Source organism: Gymnoscopelus microlampas (assembly GCF_963454915.1).
Source record: "Gymnoscopelus microlampas genome assembly, chromosome: 7".
In the NCBI taxonomy this organism is placed as follows: Eukaryota; Metazoa; Chordata; class Actinopteri; order Myctophiformes; family Myctophidae; genus Gymnoscopelus; species Gymnoscopelus microlampas.
Window position 1 is genome coordinate 45,186,077 of NC_139944.1, and position 17,341 is coordinate 45,203,417.

General features: G+C 41.7%; 1 protein-coding gene across 7 annotated transcripts; it reads right to left on the reverse strand.

Annotated features, from left to right (window-relative positions):
- Nucleotides 1-174: 174 nt before the first annotated feature.
- Nucleotides 175-16,827, reverse strand: eif4enif1 (eukaryotic translation initiation factor 4E nuclear import factor 1). 7 transcript variants are annotated; one of them, XM_084062281.1, is made up of 20 exons: nucleotides 16,486-16,827; nucleotides 15,218-15,419; nucleotides 14,969-15,166; nucleotides 14,803-14,876; nucleotides 13,545-13,669; nucleotides 12,452-12,717; nucleotides 11,498-11,696; nucleotides 11,193-11,350; nucleotides 10,050-10,188; nucleotides 9,438-9,614; nucleotides 8,710-8,981; nucleotides 6,714-6,788; nucleotides 6,231-6,423; nucleotides 5,347-5,432; nucleotides 5,059-5,198; nucleotides 4,336-4,417; nucleotides 4,130-4,250; nucleotides 3,695-4,015; nucleotides 3,410-3,580; nucleotides 175-1,219 (listed from the first exon to the last, which is right to left on the reverse strand). In XM_084062281.1, the coding sequence occupies exons 2-20, from the start codon at nucleotides 15,383-15,385 to the stop codon at nucleotides 1,047-1,049; spliced, it is 3,138 nt and encodes a 1,045-aa protein (XP_083918407.1). In that variant the 5' UTR covers nucleotides 15,386-15,419; nucleotides 16,486-16,827; the 3' UTR covers nucleotides 175-1,046. The 7 variants fall into 7 exon arrangements, with proteins under 7 accessions (XP_083918407.1, XP_083918408.1, XP_083918405.1 ...); XM_084062282.1 differs by having other exon boundaries at nucleotides 14,969-15,145; nucleotides 15,206-15,419; XM_084062279.1 differs by having other exon boundaries at nucleotides 11,193-11,347; nucleotides 14,969-15,419.
- Between the last annotated feature and the right edge of the window lie 514 nt (nucleotides 16,828-17,341).

Here is a 17,341-nt window from a genome sequence, read left to right on the forward strand (position 1 = left end):
ATGTGGATGAGGTGATAGTACTTTTGACAAAGGGCCAAACAAATGTAAGCCACAGTTGCAAGTTCCAAAATAATTAACAGGAATCATAATTAGTGACAATTTATGGACAGTTAGATCAATTAAGACCAAGAATGATGCACAAAAAGTGATTAATAATGTAAGCAATAGACAAAGTTGGTTTTACTCAAGATTTTATTTATTAATTCTATTGTGCTTTTATAACTTAATAGCACATAAGCATAAACTGGATCCCAATCACCCCCTTCCAAGAAAATATAACAAAACATGATTTTGCAGTGCTTCACCCCTTGTGATCGGTTGGATGGGAGGGATACAGTTAAAAAAAAGAAAAACGAAAATAATTTGCAGAAAAAGAAAGGCACAACCAGCACTCGCTGCTTATCCCAGAGACTTCCTGAAATACTCCAGCCAGCTACACATCTACAGGAGGGGGCACTGACCTTGCCACATAGGACAACAGCGTAAACCTTAGTGTCAACTCCACTATCAAACACTTTGACCTGCAGTAGCCCTTTCTCAGTGCAGTTTCTGGGGGGAAATTACACTGGGACAACCAGACAAAGGAATGCTACCATCTCTTGGTGGCTCTACTTTTAAGTCTCTGGCAGTTTTCTCAGTTTAACTGCAGTATAGTTTAACCTTCCCCAAACCTTCCCCAAACCAAGAAAAAGAAAACATCATCGCTATGTACAGGGAGAACACGCTTCTTTACCATGGTCTGTACAATTTGAGCCTATACATTAATTATTCTTTACTGCAAGGAAACCAATATTACAAAAAAAGGACGTGGGGGGGTGGTGGGGGGACAACCAACTGCAAAAAGAAATCTCCATGACTCGTCATCCCTTTTTTCAGGTTAGGCCTCATCAAAAGTGGCAACTTCAAGGTTAAAGACGAGCATGGTCTGACTCAGTCTATGCATCGTCTTAGAAATTAAAGTTCACATTTATCCCAGTAATGGGGTGGTGGAGATGGAACAAAAGAAAAAACAAAGGTTGTACTATCCAGCACCATGTTCGAACTTCTCACGGCCGGAACTCCAGTTCATCTACACTTATGACCTTAGCGGGCATAGAGGGAAGCGGCTGCTCGAGCACATCTGAGCCGAACCACTTGGACAGACCGAGAGGGGGGCTGCCCCCGTGTCGCTGGGAGTTTGTCCGGTGAGGGCCATGGCTCTGTGACTGATGTGGGTGCACTGCAAGATAAGGAAGATTTCAAAAGAATTAGGAGAAAACATACAACATTGTAACTGCAATATGGAGATATTCATGGAGGGGGGGGGGGGATTCTCTAGTGAGCATGTTGCATTTTATATTTGAGTTTGAATAGAGTATGGCACATCAATCATTCTATTACTGTGACCACCCACTTTTTGAACAGCTTAGGTGAATATCCTATTCATTTACTCTATGTTTCAGAAAAAAAGGCAAAGGTACATATTTTAGAGTTGACAAAATAGAATAGAATAGTCCCCACTCCTTTGGGGTGTTATTTTGTCACATTATGTGTATATATGTATATATGCACATAGCGTGAAATTCGTCCTCTGCTTTTAACCCATCCTATAACAACTAGGAGCAGTGGGTAGCCTTCTCCCTCCATTGGCGCCCGGGGAGCAATTTGGGGTGAAGAGTCTTGCTCAAGAAAACACATCCGACACATTGCTGTCATGGCCCGGAATCGTACCTGGGACAACCAGGGGTCTGGCTCCCCAGGCGGGCTCACTAACCACTTATCCCATTATTGCGTATACCTTTCCAATGCTTCCACCTGAAGAATCGTTTAGCTTGTTTCTATTTAACTGTAACCTTTGTCATTATGTTGTTAATAGTTGTAACATTAAGTAGTTGAATGGGGATTTATCACAACGATGTACGAGCATCGCTCCAGGCTATGTGATCTAGTTGCAGCAGAAACTCAGGGCTGAAACATTTCTTAAAATAATTGTCTACGTCATTTATTTCTATTTTTTCAAAAGACTGAATATATTTATAGATGCATATTTATTTTAATGACTTGGGGCATCATTTTAAGGAGTTGATGACAAGCTCCACTAATCAGGATATCGCTGCTACACTTGAGGATTGTGGGTAGCATAGTACTTCTCCATCACATATATTCTTTTTTAACTCGATTGATTGCATACAAATGTGTGGCTTCTACAGGAGAATATAGCATAGTTTTACAACCACATAGCTCGGGGTAAGCCTACAATGGAGTGTTACGACATAGCTGAAAATAAAATCCTCCATGTAGAAAATGAATGGGAGTTTTACTTCTAGGACATCACCATTGAGCTCTATACTTCTTGCTTCATAAATGTACAGACTGGTAGAGAGGCTTTGCTCTAAGATGATGTTCCTTGTGAAAGCTGTTCAAGAAAAGTGGCACTGATCACACCATTTGATCAAAAAATATATTTTACCAGCCTGATTTTCATTTAGTACCACTAATATATTATCGTTTTAAATTGGGGCATAAATTACATAAAGGGCACACTTTGATCGCATAAGCAGTGTATATACTGCTAGGGTTCCCATAATTGTTTTAAGCCGTGTGTAAATTAGGGCTGCAACTAACGATTATTTTCATATCAATTGATCAACCAGATTATAGCCCTTGTTAAGCCATTACCTTTTAAATTTAGTTTGAGGTTGTTGAAGGCATGTTCTGACCAACAAGACGATGAATAATTCACAAAATGCATCACAAAATTTTCTCAGCTAAAAAAGAAAAAAAAGAGGGTTGAACGATAAACAGGTCATGTTCTGCTAAGAACGTTATATGTACACAATTGGAATCGCGTGCTTCCATAGAATTAACCTTCACGTCACTGTGGAAAGCCTGGTTTCCATTTACTGCTCTATGGTCTGATCCAGTCTAGAACTGCATCTGGTATTCAAACATAATTTCCACACGAAACCAGATCCACAGACTACTCCGCTAGCAAGCCAACGACTGTATAATCAAATGTGCCTCCTCTTCAAATGCTCCCGTATTATGGATGTGCTCCCATGCCAAGTCCATCTTAGATATTTGCCGGGCATCTTTTAAATCCCTTTGAGGGTGAAATGCTCCCAGACATTAGATGTTTTTTTTTGACAAGAGAGTTTCTGTATAGGGTATTGTTATTTGCCATCGTCGGAGCATTTGGTAACCAATTTAGTGACCCATTTAATCAGGTGGTAAACAATTTAGTTACCCATTTTAAATCGTTGCAGCAAGTGTGTGTGTGTGTGTGTGTGTGTGTGTGTGTGTGTGTGTGTGTGTGTGTGTGTGTATATACATTTTCAAGAACACACTATTTAGCAGATTTGTTTTAAGACAGTTCCTTTCCACCCCACTAGGTGGAGCCAGAGATTCAGAAACCATAGTGGAAACCTACTTGGTCTCTGTTGCTGAAGTTGTTGCTGCATTACTGCTAGCTGCATCTGAGCGTTGGTTCGGGGAGGTAGGAGAGGATGCCCCGTGGGACCTAGTGGGTAGAGGGGCTGTCCAAGTACGGCAGGGTGCAAACCTTGGAGTTGCGCAAGGTCAACATGTGGTGGAAATATGCCTGAAGAAAAGAGAATAGGTCAAGGCAAAATACATTTAGCCTAATCTAATCAACTGTGATAATCAAAATCCCTGTAGTCCTTTAACATGGTTGTAGAAGGAAAACAGAACTAACCTGCTTGTAACAAAGCAGGTCCAAGCTGCTGGGGCTGCATACCCTGTGCTAGCATCCTCTGCACCATACTGGGATGAATCTGGGGTGGAGGAGGGGCACGCACCATGGGTACATGGGATAGCAGCGGTACAGGGTAGATTGGGCGAGGGAAGGATGAGGCTGGCCCCTGATGATTCACCATCGTGGGTGTGTGTTGTCCAGAGCCTGGCCTGAGACGCTCGTGGTCTTTGCTCACAAAGTTTTGTGACGAAACTTTCACCCCCCCGGAGTGGGAGCCACTCCCATTCATCGAGTCCAAATAAGAGTGTGGGGAACTGTTGTCTGGAATTCCATAACCAAAGTTCCAATGTTAAACAATGTGCAGTTGATGTGAAAAATAAACAAATGCAAATTAAGTATCAATTAAGTGGTGGTGAGCACATCAAATGTGTATACCATCGTGGGAGTGTTCCGCCTCATCCTTACTCTCTTGACGACTGCCTGGCTCATCTCTGCTTTTCTCTTTCGTTTCATACATTTTACGTATCACCGATGTGGGGGTAAATGATGGTGATAACTGAAATTACACAAATACTTATGTGTACAGTGCTTGCATGTTGGACAAAGTTAAGGGGCCAGCCAAACAACTCATTAATACTCACCATGCTAGTAACATTGCCAGGAGAGTTTCTTCCTGCAGGGTGAGGGTGAGGGCTATTCATTCGTGGTTGTCTTAAAGACGAGCTGAAATGAAAAACGTGTTTTTTCATGTTTACAGAATTATCTGTGGTCATAATGGAAACATCCCACGAATATTTTAAAAACTAAAAAACATACAAACTACATTTGTGTACTTTTATATCAAAAGTCCATAAAGTTTAACCTTAATACTTCCTGTCAAACAAAACTGTAATGTGTGATTACAGGTACTAACTAAAATCAACCAATAAATTATGACTGAGTGACAGCGGTCAATCACATAGCTCAAACCCTCTTCGGCACGAAGCTGTAGACACTAGAGGTCGATGCTACGCTAAATAAACGTTGGTTTATAAACCAACGTTTTACTGCCAACACCACTTGGAGTTGCAGAAACCAACTTGATTCTGTACAGCCTTGTTATAGTGTACACAGATGTAATCAAGAGTCTTAATCCCATAGCCTGAAGGGATGGGACAGTCAGCTGACCGTCTTTCTTTGGTGTTGCCCAGGTGGGCCTTTGTTTATGGCTGAGTCAGAATGAGTGAGTGCTGGCTGGCACGCACTCCCATGGGCCAATTTTAATATAGGATAAAACTAAAAGCAAGGTAATGTTTATTTTCTCTACAAAAGCACAGAAGACCTGGATAGGCACTCCATATAAGGTCTTAAAAGAAAAAACATACCTGTTTCGGAAGGCCTTGTCTTGTGGTTGTTTGTTGTAACCAGTTTGGAATGAGTGGTGGTGGGCATGCAGAGCAAGGTCCTGCTGGAATGCCAAGGTTTCCAGGTCAGCCTGGCTAGCAGCCATAGACAGTGCCCTCATCTGGGCAAACACAAAATACAGTACTTGATGTTACCTCCCCATACTTGTTCAAGTCTACAATGTCTTGAAAATTTTAATTGGTTCACAAAGCTAATAACCAAGTTTAAAATGCATGGTATTTTCACAGGAAAAAGCTTATTTTTTTCACCTGCTGTGGAGTGGGTCCAGGGCTGATAGATCTATGCATATCTGTAAACTGCTCCGCCATCATGGGCTGCGATCCAACTGGATATCCTGAACAGGAAAAGTTCTATTACATCTAAAAGCCTGTCAAATAAATGCGTTTTAACCGGCCTTCCCAAAAAAAACAGCATGCCCATTGACATTTCTTTTCATGTCTTTACAAAGATATTAAAAAAAGAAATGAGAACTAGAAAAAGTGCTCTTTGGAGCACAGGTCTCCACCAGGCCAGGTAGATTATTGTGAGCCAGCAATGTTCGGAATTCAGTCATCATAGAGTTGAATCGCTGCGTTCATTTTTCGAGGCATTTTGTTCAAAACGAGCGACTCCTGCTAATCAAGATGGAATATGAAAAATCGGACATATCCGTCGTGATCACATGGCTATAGAGATACTGTGTACCGATTTGCGTGATGTTTGGACAAAATCTATGGGATTAATATTTAAAAAATGTTTTTGCAAAACTAGGCAGAGGTTCTGCTCTGCCATCCAGGGAGTGTGTGCACAGTTTCACGGCGATCGGGCCAATGGTGCCGGACATTAGCTGACTCACAGACGGATGGACACGCACGGACGGAGTGCAAAACATAGTCTCAGCCAGGCCTGGCAGAGATAAAAACAAGTATGCCCTTTAAACCATCTGGACCATTTAATTTATCATGGTGTCCATAATTATCAACAGAGTACAGTCTGATGTTGACACTGACGATTTGTCACACAGGGCATTTGGTTAGTAGTTCTTCTAATATACAGTAGATTAAAGCGCACCATCATCTATAAAGGCTACAGCACACATTGTCTAGTTGCATTCTTGAAAAGGCATGGCTTAGCACCTTTACAATTAATTTACCTGAAGGTTGCAAACGTCTATGAAAGTAGTCGGGTGAAGGTGCCCTCTGTGGAAAGAGAGGGGGTGAGGGACCCTTATGCAGTAGTCCATGATGTAAAGGAGTAGAGGTTACTGCAGCGTCGGAGCTACTCAGCAGACTGCCAAGTAGATTAGGAGAGCTGCTGCGAGGGGGACCGTGGCCTCCCAGAAGCTCCTAATAAAACAAAAACAAACACCTTAGAAAGCATGGCACAACACTTGCATGCCAGGGGCCAGTTACACCAGATAGACATACGCCTGGTTCAAGAGTAGGTTGGACGGAAAATGTAAGCTTTAATTTATACCGTTCGATCACTGCTGTGTAGCATTAAGTTTGGGTGTAAATCCTATGCATATATATGTTACTACTACAAATTATTGACTACTTTTAAAATGTCAATGCCTATTTGTGGCCAATGCCACAAATAGGCATTGGCCAGAGTGAGTAGAGCTTGCCATACATACCTGGAATATGTTTTTCTGCTGTTGAGCAGGCACTTGACTATCAGGCCGTGGGACCAGAGCAGCATCTGATTGCTGCTGAGAGAACAGAGAAAGAGTTTGGGGCAGGCAGGTATAGTCATGGTAAGTTCACAAACCACCCATGTCCTTATAAAACCCCATCCCACTGGGCAGGCATGCTGCTGTGGCATGTGTGTAGCAGGGTTTTAGAATTATACTAATGGCATTCAAAAGCCACATCACTCCAAAGGATATAATTTGGAGGATTAATGCTTGCCCACTGAGATTTGGAATATTGTACACCTCTCAAATACAAATGAAACATCCTTTGTGCAAGTCAGCCAGTAATACAATTGCCATTGCACACTACTCAGCATCACAAACTGTTTTTCCGTTCAGTTGGCAAACTGTCAAAAGAGGTACTAGTACACTACTGCATAAAAGGTGGTATTCCACAATAAGTTGACTTGCACCTAGGACATGTATGCTTTCATACATCCTTTGAAACCAAAACCACAGAAGAGCTTAAGGCCAGGTACACACTGCAGGACATTAGGTCCGATATTGCTGTCGCCAACCTTTTTTGGCGCTCGCCGACAAAACCTCCCGATCTGACGCAGATCGGCGAGATAATGCTTGCTGTGTGAGAAAGCCGCGACGGCTTTCCGACCGTTTTCAGATAACTAAACTGTTAGATATTCGGCCCTGTCGCACAGAGGAGATCGGACAGTATCATACAGTATGAAACGGTCTGCGAGGAGATCCACGCTACAGCCAATGAGAGCACATTACAGCAACCGTGGCTAGGGGAGCGTCGCTGGATCTGACCACAACAAACAGTCCCTACCGCAATATTACCGTCCAGTCCTGTAATAAGTTAACATTATAAAACAAAATATATATATGAGAGAGAGAGAGAGCGAGAGAGCGAGAGAGCGAGAGAGAGAGCGAGAGAGAGCGAGAGAGAGAGAGAGAGAGAGAGAGAGAGAGAGCTCTCTGTGTGTGTGCGGCTGTGTCTGAACAGCGTTGCCAGATGTTGCGAGAGAAATAAGCAACCAGGTCTATCAAAACAAGCCCAAGAAAAGGCCACTTGAGCACTTTAAACCTATTTACAAATACATTGGATATTTTAAAATAGCCAATCTACAAGCTCACAACGCATCGCAGCTATTTTCAAAGAAAAATCTTGAGAAAATTGTGGAATATTTGCCAAATCCACACAGATCTTGTATGGGGGTCTATGGCACAACATATTTTCAGAAGGGGGATGTCTGCGCCTCTGCGGACAATTAATTATTATTATTAATTTGGGGGTCCTTGCCAAATGTTTGAGAACAACTGGTTCAAACAATATTAGGAAACAAGGCCAAAAAAAGTAACTACACTTTCAAGCAACTTCACAGAAAAACAATCCCAAAGTCGCTTATAATAAGCGGACATGGCAACTGTTTCAGGGAGAGGGAGATAGGCATATCACGGGATACGTCGATTAAAATTAATTGGAATAAACACAAATGTATGTATTGGGTCTGACTCTGGAGATGGCATCCTAGTGAACTATCCTACAGTGTGTCGGCCCTTGTCGGGGATCAATCGTGTTGTGAAAACCACAACGACATTATGACAGCCGATTTCAAGAAATAAACTCCTGCAGTATGTTATGCTTAACGATCAGATGACCCCCCGAGCACTTTAAGGTCCTGCAATGTGTACCTGCCTAAGAGGAACTTCGCTGACATTTAAATTAAATCCAATTTTCTATTGAGGACATAAAAATCTGACTCAAAATAGGGACTTATGATAAATATAGGTGAAGTTCCTCTTTAATAGTTCCAAGACAAATTTCTGCCCATCACTTTGAGTGTTTAGTGTTGAAAGGAAAAAAATAAAACGGGGCTAGATTTATTGGTAGGATGTAGCATGCGTTTTTAAGGATTGCCAGGCATGAGATTATCCTGCATTTCACTGATGACACATTGTTGGAGTTTGTGAGACTTACATTGTTGGAGTTGGCTTTGGGGTGGGGAGGCAACGTTCCACTTGCCTTCATGCTGAAGACCAATTTATTAAAGGCTGACATGTCAGGGTCATGCGAGCGTGGACGGACACAGGAGCCACCTGTTAAAGCTTCCTCCAAGTGCTCAACCATGAAAGGTGTGCCATCTCCCCTCTGTGGAGGGGACACCTTGTGCACATGTGGTTCAGTTCCCAGCCTCATCCTGTTCATTCCCCCCTCCACCTCCTCCAGAGAGAGCACCACTCCCGAGTTGGCTAGAGACAGGACAGGGACAATTAAAGACAAATATCACAAAAACTCTGGACCATCAAAACTTGGACAATCTCTTTTTCAGATCAATAGAATATGAATCATCTCTTTTTCAGATCAATAAATGATGCATGATCTGTTCATAATTGATTTTCTGAATTTCGCCCGTCTTTCTTACTATGGCAGATTAATGTAAACAGTTTTACTTTATTCATTACACCACTATGGCCACATGAAACAATGATACTTTGAGTTTAACAACCACTGACCTGTGCATTATTGATTTGCCCATTTGGCACCAATATAACCATAACTTAAATAAATTGTGTCTTCCTTAAACCAGTAACTGCCATTTTGGCTGAAAGTTTATAATTTCAAATGTTCATAACTTTTTTGCTGAATGTTTATTACACAAATAACCAAGCTTGTTGTAACTCCAGTGAAAATGACTTGGCACTCACTGCTCTCACGTAGCCGAGCTTTGTTGACCGACAGACTGGAAAGCAGGGGCTTCAGGTCTACTTTGGCCTTGTGTAGTATCTCCAAGATGTCCACCTTCTCCTTGTGCTCTGATGATTGAATAGGTGTGAAATATGTGACTGGCCCTTGGCTAGGAGAGGTGCTGCGTGGTTCAAGCCCTGAAGACGAGCAAGACGGTCTTAAGTTTTAAGGCAGCAACTATTGATTTAACAGATTAAATGTATCATTTTGAACTCCTGTCAGACTGTCTGACTAAAGCTATGAACGTTAGAAGGATGATGCAATTTACTTGCAGTCATACATCTTCGGAAAAAGATCTAGGAGTAAAACGAATAACTAAACCTAAACTAATTATTATAGTATTATTAGTATTTAAGAACAACTTTGACTCGTGCACTAGATCAGTTGCCATCCTGTGTCAGCACTGTCACAATCAACGATCTGTGCATGTTACCAGGGTCTCCTTCACACCGACATGACATTTTCTCAGGATTAAGACATTTGTGCAATACACAGGAGAACACGTTTACAGTCCATAAAGCATTATGGGACAAATAGTTTGAATCAACTGTAGAAACCTCCTTATTTTTTACCTGCTAGTCTCTCCAGCTCTTCGTGGGGTGTCGACCTCAAGCTGCTGGAACGGCTGCCTGACGGGCTCAGGTTACTGGAGAACCACTGACTGAAGCGGCTGGCCGACACTGGGCCGTCCCCAAGTACATCTTCTATCATCTGAAACACACAAACAGCAAGGGCTTTGTGAGACAAGAGTGGGTGGCCCACAACGGGGACTAAAGGGTCTGAGGACAAAGGTGCCACTTACATTTCGAAGGCTCTCCGTCTGTTTAGCACAGAAGGTGCTAGAAGACTGAGGGGAGTTTCATTGGATGCATTGCTGGCTGACATTGTGTTGTTTAAACACTGAACCAGTCTGGTATTGAACTTTCTTATTGAGCTCTCGCTCAGTTTCTAAAATAGGCAGCTGTGCTAATGTGGCAGTGATGGGCATACATTTGGATTGCTGCTTTATGTTCAGAATCACTTTCTGTACCCAAGCATTAATCCACTGGCAAACCAGAAAGAACACCAGTGACAACTGACAAAGGCCATCACCATAGAACAACTTCAGTGAAGCTGAGACTAAACATGTACATGTGTGCAGTAGAGGTATTCATATCATGTCATTCACAAAAGTCTCTTTGACCTTCCTAACCAGACCAAAAAAAGATAACAATCTTGATAAAAACATGATGCTTTGGACAGCAGAACATCAAATCTTCAGAATGAGACAGAAATACTGCCAGTGGTAAGGTGCTGTGTGCACCAATGTGTCTTTTCCTCAGCTAATATTTTGGAATGTTTTCTGCACCATGCTCGCTTTTATCTGGCTGCAGAAAGTTAAAACATTTTTCAACTTTGGGTGTTTGGATGAGTGTTCAGCTGGGGGAAAATAAACTATGATAAGGTGGACACATGGCCTTACAGCTCTGAGCCTGGCACATTCATGCAGAGCCAAAAATAAAAGTTTTGCATGCACCAAGATTTAACTACTTATGCCCCAAAACAGCCAATCTTCAAGCTCACAAGGTGTTGAAACGCAATGCGGTGAGCTTGTAGATCTGCCATACTGCATACAAAGATATTAGATTTCCATTTGGAGTGGCATACATGAAGACCTCTACTGTTCAGCATTAAACCTCTAGCCCCAAACCCCTAAAGTGCTCCCCAGGACTTACAGAAGCCAACCCTGGCATGGTCTTCTCAAGGTTGAAGAACTCATTGAAGTCAAATTCTCCAGCTGACTGCTCTGGCAGAACAGGATGTGGCACCTCTTGATCAGCTGGGGCTCTGCACACATCTGGCTCTTCTGCCAGTCCACCATTACATTCCACTGCTAAATGAAAGAATTATCACATTTGAATTGAGACATTTCTTACTGTAAGGCCTACTGTAATGACCCAAATTGATACCTTAATTGTTAAACCACGGACGAGGGTCTGTATATAGAAAAATAATAATTGTAAATATTTGTTTGACATGCCTTCTTTCAGAGACTCTGTCCGCTTCCTTGACCGCTTGGACCTACGCCTGTCTTCGTCCAGGATCTTATCATCAAATCCAATGAGCTCGATTGTCTCAGACTGGCTTGTGGGACCTCCAGAGAACCACTCCGGTTCTTCCTCTGCATAAGAATCATTCCTTCTCCTCTCACTGAACACACGTTTGTCACCAAAATCTCTCTGCAAAACAAAACAGTTGCAAGACGTAATAGTTAAGTATATGGCTCAAAGAATTTGAAAATAACCGGTCTATAAGCTCACAACGCAATGAGACACGCTGTGAGTTTGTAGATCTGCCATTATAGTTAAAAATAAATAAATGTGGGTCAGATGACTTCATGTGGTCAGCTGCCTGTAATCTATACTGTCATTTGTCTATGACATACTGCATCTATGATTTATGACTCCAAATTTGGGCAAGGTTTCAGTCTTATCAGAGCCCCATTTTCTACTACTACTTCTGTAGCCGACTGGCAGTGTGCACAAGAAAATGGCCACCGATTCGCTCACAGATTGCTAGATTCCTGTAGATCCATGCTGTAAACATTTTACTTGCCCAAAATAGGTAAGCCAGGTTTAAAAGTTGTTAGTTACTAGTCATCATTCATAGCAGAAAAAAAAACGTTTTTAAGAGGCTTGATCAAGTTATAAAGTGGCACTCTTAAATCCAGCCAAAAGCCACTTGAATGAGTCTTAAATTGATGCGCTCTTAGTGTGGAATAGTTGTGTTCTATAATGCTGGTTAAGTCAACCCTGAAACCCGAGTTATATTCTTTATGGTTTGTCGACATATTCATCTTGCAGAGATGGCCACATCTGAATCAAACTCAAGGTGCAGCATGTGATTTATCTCACATTTTCGTCTATGACAACAAATGCAAATGTGTGCTTACAAGATTAACTGTACCTCAAGCAATGATGCATTATCTACTAACCCTGAATCTCTTGTCCTTGAAATCTCGTTCACGTTCCCTTTCCTTCTCCACACGTGTTTCTCTCTCAAAGGCTCGCGTAGCAATGATGCGGCCGCTGCCAATTCTGCGTGCACCACCAAGACGAAGACTCTCATTCTCCTTATTCTCCAGAGGACTGATGGGGCGACGGGATGGAGGTGCAGACACCTGACATCCCCCGCCAAAGCTGCGCCTCTGTGGGCTGAGTACAACATCCATGTCATCGTCCTTTAGGCGCTCGCGAGGGTCTAAAAGAAAAACAGAATACAAGGTCCGGTTCTGAATATTACAAATCACTGATGTACCTTCCATCTTCCAATAGAGGTGCACAATTCATTCGATTACGGTTTAGATACAGGCATCCCATGATCACAGCTGTTTAGAAGTGTTGTGGACTTTCTTTGAAGTTAAATATCAACCATAGCTCCTTTTTAACTCCATCACTAGAGGGGGTGCAGTAACAGTCCATCCACATGCCCTCCCCACACACACTGCACTCAGCGGGCCATTCAACAGCACGTCCTCGGCACGAGACGTCAGAGAGATAGCCTCGCAGCCTTCACTACGCTTAAGGGCAAGATAAATGCTCAGAACTACGCACGCCGTTGGTGTTCTCAAAAAGGCAGCACTCCCATTGTAAACAATTCATAACATACGTTGCACTCAGGAAAAAACTTCTTGATGCACTCAGGAAAAAACATCTTGATGGACACATTACCAGATTGAACACCGATCAATGGCTACAACATGTAGTTTTGTCATCATGCATCACAGGAAAGTCTCCATGAGGTCCTAATATCAGGTTCTTCTAAGACTCAATCTGAAGCGGTTGTAAAATGACTACTCAAACTACAATTACTGAAATTCCCTAGACAAGTGGTGAGCAAGAACTACAGATGCGTTTCCTCCAACATTGCGACAAATGTGGTGGCATAATTAGACAATGCAAGCGTGCCAAATATACCAGTGCTGCGGTTGTGGACCTTAAAGTTTTCTATATTAGACAATGCAAACATAGGGTTAAAAAAACTACGGTTCTTAATGAGGCATATAACATTTCATATTGGTAACTTACCTGGAATTCTGCGTTTCAAAGGTACTCTATCGTCGTAATCTTTCTTAAAACCATCCACTGGAGAGCTGCGTCCTGACGTGGGATACAGTGAGGCATGCCACTTCTCAGGGTCCCATACACCATCACTGAACAAAACAATTTAAACCACAATCTCACATTAGAGAAAAGAAAACTTGAGACAAAAAGGATATAATGATCCAAAAAGATACTTGATCAACTTTCAAGTAGGCAAAACTAAAAGTTGTATTTACAAGTTTGAACAGAAAGACAATACAGATTACCATCATAAGTTTCAACACTCATCAGCAGAGTGATTTTGATTGCAAATCAAACTTGACCACATATTTCAACCTCATTTTCACGAAACTAATATCATAGGGTTTAAATTTATAGGATGCCTTAACACATCCATCCTTAGTAAGGATTCCAGGTCATCCACAAAAAGATGCTCTCCAAGTAGTCCAACTTAACTAAATTAATTCTCAAGAGAAAATGAAGTACAACCAAGTATTGATTGCTCAGATTTTAAAGCATTTGATTATGCCTTTATATACAATTAGCCACAAATACATTTGGTTTTCAAGCATTTCTTTTGAATTGAGAAAGAAAAATACAATAACTTTGTGGATAGAATAGATTGTCCACGTCAACAAATTTGGCATTGTATAGATTAATTAAAGCTGCATTATGTAGCTTTTTCTAGTGAATAAAATGTTATTTTGTCCAATCTGTATGGTAGAGACCGTAGAATATGTTAATACAACTTATTGGGGTGGTTGTATTTGGGCCTCCCTGCTCTTCTATAGAGATATTTAGATCCTGTGTCTGGTTTAACATGACCTTTGACACGAACCCGTTTCTGGTTTGACAATTTCTCCCCTGAGCAAGCAGGCAGGCTCTATTAGCTCAGTGGTAAACATTTCAGCACTTGCGTAGGAGACCTGGGTTCATGGTGTATAACAGGAAAGTTACATAGTGCAGCTTTAAGCAAATACACGTTTTTAACCACTTAAACCCTATAAACGTTGAATATACTCCCCTCCTTTTTTCCTGTACCCCAACTCTCTTTGCAGAAAATAGCAGAATTTTCATCTATTATGACATACCCAGAATAGGAACGCTAGGGTTCATGGACTGTACTTAAGTATTAAGATCAGAGACTGTGCTTCTTTACAGCTGTAGGAAGAGTCCATGTAGATTACATACAGAGATCCATTTTAGGGCTGCCCTTAAATTTCCTCCATACTCGAAGTCTTACCTGTCATATTTTTCAGCGAGACATTCCGGCCTTTCATTGGAGCATGGCAAGTCCTTTATTTCCAAAAGCTCCTCCTGTAAAAAATCATTTATAAAATCATGTTAGTCTTTGTCCACCATTGATCAAGCCAACTTTGGAAATATCGATATTTTGTGGCCGTCCTCACCTTGGTATATCTGTAATAATTTGCGATGGCTTCCGCTGCCGGTTCCTTCACTTGGTCAACATTAACAACATCGCCATTCTTCTGCTCTTCGGTCTTCTGCTCTTCATTCTTCTGCCCTTCAATCTTCTGCTCTTCATTCGTCTGCCCTTCGATCTTCTGCTCTTCAATCTTCAGCTCCTCATTCAACTGCACTTCGATCTTCTGCTCTTCAAGTTCATTTTTCTGCTCTGCGTTCACCTGCACTTCAACCTTCTGCTCCTCATTCAACTGCACTTCAATCTTCTGCTCCTCATTCAACTGCACTTCAACCTTCTGCTCCTCATTCAACTGCACTTCAACCTTCTGCTCCTCATTCAACTGCACTTCAACCTTCTGCTCCTCAATCTTCTGCTCTTCAACACTAGCATCGTTCTCCATGACTGATCCAACAGGCCCAACCAATGCACAGCTTCTATCACATGGAAAAAAAAGCTAAATTAAATCTCATGACAAAATGTGACAGTGATTTCTGAGAGCATTCATTCATATGGAAGATGCTTCTGAACACGTACTCTACTGATGGTTTGACCACTTAAAATATATTTTTATATAACTTCATAGCCAAAAATAGCTTATCTATAACCTCACACGTACCAGTTGTGAGCTTGTAGATCTGCTATTTTTGGTGTGCAACATGATTTCATAGAAGACATGCTGGCTTCTATGGAATCCAAATGACAGACAAAACACAAACATTTGTTTGAAACTAATTTCTGATCCCTGATAGTTTCCCATTATATGCCAATTGATGATTATAGTTATGGAGTTGTCACCTGCTTAAGTAAATTACACTGATCAAACATCATTCCCAACCAACCAATCTTACTGAAGGCAAAGTACTAAAGGGGATTGCAATTTAAATGAACCCCTCTATTGAAAGTAAACGTGTTACAATTATTTTAAATGACCGCCGTGGCACAGGGTGTGTGGCATCCAAACGAATATTTTAACATTCCCCAACAAACATTAGGAACCAATTAGCAAGTTCACCGATGACGTCAGCCAGACGCCAAGGTGATACGTAGCCATCAGTTATGATGACTAATTGGTTAATTGGCATTCGGCCTGCTGTCGCCAATGAAGCAAGATTAGTACCTAAAGGGCCATTCACACCGAGCACTATACCTATAAAAATATAGTTTTAAAATCGTTCTAAGTCAAGTGAATGGAGAGTTCACACCAACTCTATAAAAGAAAATACAATGGTGAACAATATAGTTATAGTTCGCTGTATAGTTATAGTGCTCAGTGTGAATGGCACTTAAAAGCAGACATTCCATCGCGTTTATTCACCTTTTCAGTTTTACTCAACAGTGATGATTCAATATTTTCTTTTGGGTCCAGGCTTCAGGCCAGCTAGTATCCATCAGCCCACACACACACACAATTAAACAAAAGCCAGTGGAGAAAGCCTCGCCACGTTAACGCTCCCCTGTAACCCTCTTATAGATCAAAACAAAAACAACTCAAGCACTTACTTTGGTCTGAAAGCTGCTCAGAAACACCGTTTGTTTGTATGATGTCAAAGCAGCAGCAGAGGCTAGCTCGGTTAGCTAGCTAGCTATTCTAAGCTATGCTTTTAGCTAGCTAGCTAGCCTAGCTAGCTGGGGGGGGGGGGGGGGGATAAAGCCCCGATAAAAGAAACCTCCAGTCGGTTCTTCTCGTCTTTAAAATAACGTCAGTAGATGAACAAGTCTGTTGAGGTGGATTAAACACAATGTGACATGTAAAAAAAAAGGTGGTGTGAAGACTAGACTATGTGTGTGTAAACTCAACTCTATTGATGTCTCCTCTTTCTCTGTTGTTTCGTAGCAGCGATTTTCCTCTGATCACCGCTTTAAGAAGGTCCTCGGAAGGATTACAGCCTGCCCACGCTGCTGCCTTTGTAGAATTCCGTCTGATGCTGATAATAAAGACCGGTGTTTATTGACTGTGTTGCGGTAATGGTTATTTTATTGATAGCCTGCCAAGTTGCCAATAATATAGCTCGGAAGATGTGTATTTGGGAACTGCACAAATTAGAATATGTATGGACGCTGACATGTAGCCAAATTGTTTGTGTTGAGGTTTAACCGGCATTTACATTGGGCACCTATGCTGTCTTTGGGTGCGTTTGATTTGAGTCATGACGACCGTTACGTCCCGTTCTCTTCTCGAACGGAGTTAGTGTTGCCAGAGCTTGTGAGAGAAATAAGCAACCGGGTCTAGGAAAACAAGCCCAAAAGGCCACATGAGGACTTTAAAGGAGTAGTTCAGACAAAAAATGACTTATTTTATATCAATTTGTGGAGATTTTTGTGTTTTTGTTGCACTCCTAAGCCAATAATTTGCCTT

Coding starts and splice junctions, on each gene's coding strand:
- eif4enif1 (XM_084062277.1), bottom strand. CDS start 15,385: ATGGAGAACGATGCTAGTGTTGAAGAGCAGAAGATTGAGGAGCAGAAG. Junction 13,670..14,802: donor CTCGCTGAAAAATATGACAG/GTAAGACTTCGA, acceptor TGTTTTGTTCAG/TGATGGTGTATGGGACCCTG. Junction 5,433..6,230: donor TAGACGTTTGCAACCTTCAG/GTAAATTAATTG, acceptor TTTCCTGTTCAG/GATATCCAGTTGGATCGCAG.